Below are 8,164 nucleotides of genomic sequence, written 5' to 3' on the forward strand. Positions count from 1 at the left end.
GGAAAGACTCGGGACGCCCAGTTTACCTAGAACGAGGCCAGACTCGGTGCGAATTCCGTCTGTCTCACCCACGCGGTCCCCCCTGAGCGGCAGCAAGTTGACCCTTGGCCCTGGGGCAGGCTCTTCCTCCTGGTCACCAGCCCCGCCCCCCCGTTGCACCCCTCCCCGCCCGCCCCGCTCCCCGCAGTCCCCCTTCTCTCCCCCACGCTCCGCCCCCTCCGACGGGCGCGCCGGCCCCGCCCCGCCCGGCCGCCCCGGGGCAAGGGCCTTCCCCGCGCGGCGCGCCCGTTCTTCCTCCACCGCATCCCCGGCCCGGCCATGGTGCAGGCCTGGTACATGGACGAGTCGGCCGACGACCCGAGGCTGCCCCACCGCGGCGACCCCTGCAGCCCGGTCGGCCTGGAGCAGCTGCGCCGGCTCGGGGTTCTTTACTGGAAGGTACGCAGCGCGGGGGTGGGCGGGGCGGTGTCTCCCCCCCCCCTCCCCCCCCGCGCTCCCCGCACACCCGAAGCTTCGGCGAGTGGGGACCGCGGCCAGGACAGGGCCGGGGGAAGAGCTGCGCATGCTCCTACAGGGGGTCAGGGGTCGGGCGGTCGGCGGCGCCCGGGACACGCAACGCGCACTGGGTAGCGGGGCTGGAGTCTAGGCGCCCCGGGAGCGGTGCGCATGCTCACGATCCGGCCGAGCGGCGGCGTGCGGGACGCTCAGCGCTTGCGCGCCTCTAGGGGGCCTGGGCGTGCTGCGCATGCTCGGCGTCTCCTCTGGGTGGTGGGCGGCCTGGGCGCGTTGCGCATGCTTGCAGAGGGGTTGTGGGGGCAGTCGGGTTCCCCGCGAGGTGTCGGGGCGGGGGTTTGGGGTCTGTGGTCTGACGCGGCGGGTGGGTTCGCGGCGTTAGCGGACTGCAGCGGGCGAGAGCGGGGAAGGAGACCTTGGGCCACCCAGGGTCCCTGTGCGGTGCGCCGGCGGCAGGTGTGCCCTCCTGGCGAGGTGCACGCAGGGGTGCGGGGTCTGGGGGTGGGGAGTCTCGGCAGGACCGCTCTCCCCCCCTCCCCCACCGCGGGCTGCAGGGGCCCGGCTGTCGGAGTCTGCTGTGACGTCCGCTCCCGCGCGCGTGCTCCATCTGGGACCAGAATGGAATAAAGTCTGATTTGTTTTGTAGCGACGCTTTACCCCCGGTGGACAGGCTCGTAGAATGTTCCAGCCTAACAGCACTTTAGACCTCATCTGGTCTCTCTTAGATAAAGGAGAAGCAGGTCTTCTTGGTACCTCTGGTTGAGCAGTGTTAACGTTCGTTTGTTCGTTCTTTCTCTTTTCTCTTTTTCTTTCTTTCTTTCTTTCTTTCTTTCTTTCTTTCTTTCTTTCTTTCTTTCTTTCTTTCTTTCTTTCTTTTTCTTTCTTTCTCTTTTTCTTTCTTTCTCTCTTTCTTTCTTTCTTTCTTTTTCTTTCTTTCTCTTCCTTCCTTTTCTCTCTTTTTCTTTTTTTAAAAAAAATTTTTTTTTAACATTTATTTATTTTTGAGACAGAGACAGAGCATGAACGGGGGAGGGTCAGAGAGAGGGAGACACAGAATCTGAAACAGGCTCCAGGCTCTGAGCTGTCAGCACAGAGCCCGATGCGGGGCTCGAACCCACAGACCGCCAGATCATGACCTGAGCCGAAGTCAGCCTCTTAATCGACTGAACCACCCAGGCGCCCCTCTTTATTTTCTTTAACTGTTTAATCTCTACACCAGACATGGGGGCTCGGACTCACAACCCGGAGATCAGGAGTCGCATGTTCTAGGGACTGAGCCAGCCAGGCGCCCCTAGTAGTGTTGACTTTCAAAACAGAACTGCCCCGTTATTTTAGCAGTGAAAATGGGTTTATTTAGGACTAGAGGATTGCAGTCCAACCTAAGCAAACCACAGCAAAACCGTGGTCAAGTCCCCTAATAAATGAGAGGAACAGTCTTTTATTAAAAAGGTGGAGGAGGAGTTGGGAATGCTGTTGTAAACAAAAACCACTCTGGAGTAAACTGGGAGCTGGAGCGGTGGCTTCGCGGGGCCGTTGCTGGGGTGGGAGGAAACCTGCAGGTGTAGTGAAGTAGCAGCCACCAGCCAGGCGAGGCTTCTGGTGGGTCCGCCATTGACGGGGAGCGCGGGGCGTCGGAGCGCCCCCTGCCGGCCTCCCCCTCCCTGGTAAACAAGGCTCCTTTGATTCATTTTCACATGAGCCAGTGTAGAAGCACGGCTGGCCGCCTCGCCATTAAAAGGGCTTCCTCTCTACTAAACGGGTTGCTTTTGTGCCTGTGTTAATGTTTACGGAGTATTTGTCTTTTCCCAGGCTAAGGTTAAAACACTCAACCTACTGGAAGGTACCATTTTTGAAACAATCAAATGGTATGCAGTGTCTGTTACAGAGGGAAATTTTGTTTTATCGTAAAATCAATTATCTGCAATGTAAACAATCAGAAAGGTCAAGTTACTGTGCTTTGGGGGTTTCATTCTGCTTTTTACAGCTTACAACAAGAATGAGATATTGGTCAACTTGTGAAAGTATCCAAGTGATAAAATATGACATTTTATTAAAAACATTTTTTTTTAATATTTACTAATTTTTGACAGAGAGAGAGAGAGAGACAGAGCATGAGCAGGGAGGGGCAGAGAGAGAGGGAGACACAGAATCCGAAGCAGGCTCCAGGCTCCGAGCTGTCAGTGCAGAGCCTCATGCGGGGCTCGAACTCAGAGATTGCAAGATTGTGACCTGAGCCGAAGTCGGACGCTCAACCGACTGAGCTGCCCAGGCGCCCCTGAAATACTACATTTTAAAAGGCATCTTTTAGTAATTCCATGGGTCAAACCCAGTTCCTCCTGCCTTCTGCTTCTGCTGTGGATAAGTCAAAAGGGCTGTAAAAATTAAATTATGTTTACTCTGTGGTCTTTGTGTCCTGTGTATTCTTTTTTTTTTTTTTTTAAGTTCATTTTATTTATTTTGAGAGAGAGGGAGAGAGGGAATCCCAAGCAGGCTCCACACGCCCATCAGCACAGAGCCCGATGTGGGGCCCAAACCTGCGAACCGTGAGATCATGACCTGAGCCGAAATCAGGAGCTGGAGCCTAACCGACTGAGCCCCCCAGTGCCCGTGTCCTGCGTATTCTTACGTACTGTCTTCGTAGTAACCATTCTTGATCATCGGGAACCGACGGACCCTTTTTCTTGTCTGCTGTCAGCGACACAGCAGAGTGATACAAAGCTCTGACACCATCTGAAGTAGATCGGTGCTGTGCACATCCAGGGGTGGACTGGATAACTTGGGGAGTCAGCTGTGCAGAAATTAATGTATCGATGACTAGTACCTGAAGATATTCTGGAGTTGGGGGCGCCTGGACGGCTCAGCCGTTACGTATCTGACTTCGGCTCAGGTCATGATCTCATGGTTCATGAGTTGGGAGTTCCGCATCCGGTGAGCTCGGGCCCCTCTTTGGGTGAGCCCCACTTCTCTCTCTCTCTTTCTCCCCCTCCTGGGATTCTCTCTCTCTCTGCCCTTCACTCACTTGTGCCCTTTCTCTCTCTCTCTCTCTCTCTCTCTCTCAAAAAAAGGTATTCTGGAGTTTGTTGTTTAGTAGTTGTGATGAAATGTGCATTCTATCGCAGTATAGGGCCAAGGATACTAAATTCATTTCCGATAGTTTGAAGTAGGAGTGCGGACTAATTCTGCCTAGAGTCCTAGGGGAGGGCTTCATGACCAACGTGTTGTTAGAAATTGGGCCTTGAAGAATAGATAGGATTGTGATAAAATGGTGAAGGAACTTTCTAGGTGGAGGAAGCCATCAGGAGCAAGGATGTGGGGATGTGAACCATCAGGTGTCTTTTGGAGAAGCAGATACTCTTATTCGTTGATTTAGGATGTAGATTAAACAACAGCAGGGAATGAGGGGCACCTCGGTGGCTTAGTTGGTTAAGCACCGACTTCTGCTGAGGTCGTGATCTTGCAGTTTGTGAGTTCGAGCCCTGCACCCGGCTCCATGCTGACAGTGCAGATCCTGCTTGGGATTCTCACTCTCCTTTCTCTTTGCCCCTCCCCATATCATGCCTTCTCTCTCTCTCTCTCTCTCTCTCAATAGATAAACTTTAAAAATAAACAGGGAATATGGACAGAGAAGAAGAGACACCCAGGGCCTCGTGATGGAAGGCCTCGCATCCCAGGGCGGTGAACCCGGGTTGTATTTGCAGCCCTTCAGAACAGGAGTCATTTCTGCCCAGGGACACGACGGACCAGAGACGTGCTGTAGAGAGATCAGCCAGACCTGCAGAGGGCTGGCGCTGGAGGAATAGGATGGGGGGCGGGGGGATGGTTGGTGCCCTTGGACAGGCTTGGCCACTTTACCTGGGCTCCTGGCAGTGGGACTGGAACAGTGACGTAGAAGCAGGAAGGACTGCTGGGGGGAAGGGAGCAGGAGTTGAACACAACTGCGGCCTCTTCAGCTGGTACAGAGAAGATGGGGAAGCCCTTAAGAGAAACAGGGAGGGCGGGGAAGGAAGGTTAGTTGTGATTGACAAAGGACTCGCTGATACATTTGGAATGTGATCGGGGCGCCTGGGTGGCGCAGTCGGTTGAGCGTCCGGCTTCAGCCAGGTCACGATCTCGCGGTCCGGGAGTTCGAGCCCCGCGTCGGGCTCTGGGCTGATGGCTCAGAGCCTGGAGCCTGTTTCCGATTCTGTGTCTCCCTCTCTCTCTGCCCCTCGCCCGTTCATGCTCTGTCTCTCTCTGTCCCAAAAATAAATAAACGTTGGAATGTGATCATTTTGGAGATCCAGAAAGAGATCCATGTTTCCTTGCATTAATGTGACCTCTTTTTTGTTGCCGTTTAAACTCTTATAGCTTGATGCTGACAAATACGAGAATGATCCAGAGTTAGAAAAGATCCGAAAAGAGAGAAACTATTCCTGGATGGACATAATAACCATATGCAAGGATAAACTACCAGATTATGAAGAAAAGGTAATGGAGTTCTACACTGCGTGAGGAGGAATCATTCTATCTACTACTAGTAAACACAAGCTCTTTTTTTTTGCTTTTTTTTTAATGTTCATTTAGTTATTTTGAGAAAGAGAAAGCAGGGGAGGGGTAGAGAGAGGGGGAGAGAGGATCCCAAGCAGGCTCTGCGCTGTCAGCACAGAGCCCGATGTGGAGCTTGAACTCACAAACTGTGAGATCACGACCTGAGCCGAAACCAAGAGTTAGAGTTAACTTATTGACCCACCCAGGCATCCCTTATTTTCCTTTTAACGTCTTCATTTGAGTTTTGTATCAGAGTAATGCCGTCCCATAGAGTAAACTGAGAAGTGTTACCTCCGTTTCTGTTTTTTAGAACAGTATGTGTACAGCAGTTTTATTTTTTCCTGAAATGTTTGGCAGATTAACCAATGAAGCCCTCTGGGCCTGGAGCTTTCTTTTTTAAAGTTTTTTTTTTTTTTTTTTTTTAATTAAAAAAAAAATTTTTTTTTTAACGTTTATTTATTTTTGAGACAGAGAGAGACAGAGCATGAATGGGGCAGGGTCAGAGAAAGGGAGACACAGAATCCGAAACAGGCTCCAGGCTCTGAGCTGTCAGCACAGAGCCCGATGTGGGGCTCGAACTCACGGACTGTGAGATCATTACCTGAGCTGAAGTTGGCTGCATAACCGACTGAGCCACCCAGGTGCCCCCCCTTTTTTTTTTTAAGTTTATTTATTTATTTTGAGAGAGAGAGACAAAGAATGTGAGTGGGGGAGGGGCAGACAGATGGAGATAGAGAATCCCAAGCAGGCTCCATGCTGTCAGCACAGAGCCTGACGTGGGGCTCAAACCCACGAACCCTGACCTGAGGGTCATGATCTGAGCTGAAGTCAGATGCTCAACCGACTGAGCCCCCCAGGCGCCCCCAGAATATTTCTATTTTTATGAAGGGACCCTGTCCACCCCAGTCCTTTGAGGGCTTTGAGGGTCTTTGAGGGCGGGGTCGGTGGCTGGACCTGTGCTGACTTGGGGACGGGCCCTGAGAGACGTGGCGGTGTCCTTCCTGTCTAGATCAAGATGTTCTACAAGGAGCACCTGCACCTGGACGACGAGATCCGCTACATCTTGGACGGCAGCGGCTACTTTGATGTGAGGGACAAGGAGGACAAGTGGATCCGCATCTTCATGGAGAAAGGAGACATGATCACCCTTCCCGCTGGGATCTATCACCGCTTCACGCTGGATGAAAAGGTAGGATCGCTATGTTGGATTCGCAGGTGTCCGTGCATGGATGTCGGGAGCTCGCGGCACTGCCCTCTCAGCGGCGCCCTCGCCGCTCCGGAGCTCGTGAGCCAGGGCCCCAGGCTCCCCCGGGAGAGGCCGGCGGGAGCCTGGGGCCACACGCCATCTGCGGGCCGTCAGGAAGCTCCGGCTTTGTCCTTGGTCGGTGGCGGCACATGTGCACACACGACCCGCGGTCCCCGGGAGGCCAGGCAGGTCAGCAGGAAGGGATCCCGCTCCTTTAAGGAGAGAGCACGTGGTTGAGTGTAGGGGTGCAGCTCGGTGGGCGTCTCTAGGTCCCTGCTGCTCTGTCGCTTTCCCGAGCGTTTCCGTTCGGGGCGAAACTGTAGTGCGATACCAGTCCCGGCGTGAGGATCGGCCGTCAGCACGGAAGCGAGGTCGTTCTCTGGTTGGGGTTTGGGCCAGACCCGAGAGGTAAGTACGGTTTCCGAACGGAAACTAAAGGCATGTGGTGTAAACCCAGAATTCTGGAAGGGTGTCAAGCGGACGGCTTCCTTTCTCCCCCGCTGTCCAGCCCTGTGCGCTCCGGCGAGTGTGAGTGTTGTGTCCTCCCGGCACAGGACGCGGCGGCCTCTGCACGAGGTTCCACGTTTCCCTTCCCCGGGTCCGCTCTCGGATCATTTCCTGGCCGTGGGTGGGGGGCGGGTCCTTCCGTGCAGCCGCCCGGCTCCGTCCTCAGACGAGCCCCAGACCCCCGCCCGCCTATTCCACGGTCAGGCTGATCCCTCCCGCTGGGCGTGTAGACCGCTCCGTTTGCTACGGTGAACCGTGCTGGGACTAATAACCTTACGCGCTTGTCACTTGCACAGGTGTGACTTTGTCACCAGGGTAAATTCCTAGAAGCGAGAACGGACTTGAACGGCACGTACGTTGGTAATTTGAGGGAGGGCGCCGCGCCGTCCTCACCGGTGTTGAGCGGCGCGGGGCCCTGACGTTAGGAGAGCGGTGCCGAGGGGAGCGCGCGGGGAGGCGGTCAGCGCGGGTCGCAGGAGTGGGCTCAGCGCTGGACCTCCGCGCCCCGTGCTTTCCTGGGCACGTGAACTTGGGGCCCTGGCGGCCCATACCTCCTTTCGGAGAAGAAACGTGGCCGCGTGGTTAAGACGCAGGAGCAGGAGCAGACGCAGCCAGGGAGGTCACCCTGAGGGCTGGTTTGACAGCTGGGTGTGTTTGTGTGTTTTCTAGAACTACGTGAAAGCCATGCGGCTGTTTGTGGGAGAACCGGTGTGGACGGCGTACAACCGGCCGGCCGACCATTTCGAGGTTCGGGGGCAGTACGTGGAATTCTTGGCGCAGACGGAGTAGCGGCGCCCTGGGGGCCTCGCTCACCCTTCGCCCTTGGGAATGTCCTGAACGCGATCCCAGCGGAGGACCTGTCCTTCCTCCTTGCTTTTCTGCTGTAGAGCAGGGGCCACGAGAGCCTTCCTCCGCGAGGTTATTTGATTCGAGGGCGTTTAATGAGAGGAGCTTTTTATACGAGTGATTTTTACATGTTAGCAGCTCTGGGAATGTGGACAAATCACATTTTACGTAATTCGAGATTGGCGGCCGGCCGCCATGTGTCAGCGCGCACGGTCGATTTTACCGCAAACGAGAGCACCTTCCAGATGTGAGTACTGAGCCGCCCCGCCACACCTGGCGCCCGCACAGTAAGCACATGTCGGTCGATGCCAGGTCTGCCTCGTAAGCGGGTGTCACGGTGGATGACAGACTGGCCAGCTAGAGGACACTTTTCTCCCAGAACTGGGTGGAGACTGCGGTCGGGGGACACTCGGGGTTCCTTGTGCACTTTCTTGTTGGAAACAAAGTAGCTGCCTTAATTCTGTGCTCTGGGCTTGGAGTCCTCATTCGGGAACATACCGGTCATTAAAATCACCGTTCAGATAC

At 54.8% G+C, this 8,164-nt stretch overlaps 1 protein-coding gene across 1 annotated transcript; it reads left to right on the top strand.

Moving 5' to 3' along the window:
- The first annotated feature begins 220 nt into the window (after positions 1-220).
- Positions 221-8,164, top strand: ADI1 (acireductone dioxygenase 1). The gene is made up of 4 exons (XM_027077792.2): positions 221-438; positions 4,861-4,980; positions 6,050-6,229; positions 7,463-8,164. The coding sequence occupies exons 1-4, from the start codon at positions 319-321 to the stop codon at positions 7,580-7,582; spliced, it is 540 nt and encodes a 179-aa protein (XP_026933593.1). The 5' UTR covers positions 221-318; the 3' UTR covers positions 7,583-8,164.

This window comes from Acinonyx jubatus, chromosome A3 (genome assembly GCF_027475565.1).
Source record: "Acinonyx jubatus isolate Ajub_Pintada_27869175 chromosome A3, VMU_Ajub_asm_v1.0, whole genome shotgun sequence".
In the NCBI taxonomy this organism is placed as follows: domain Eukaryota; kingdom Metazoa; phylum Chordata; class Mammalia; order Carnivora; family Felidae; genus Acinonyx; species Acinonyx jubatus.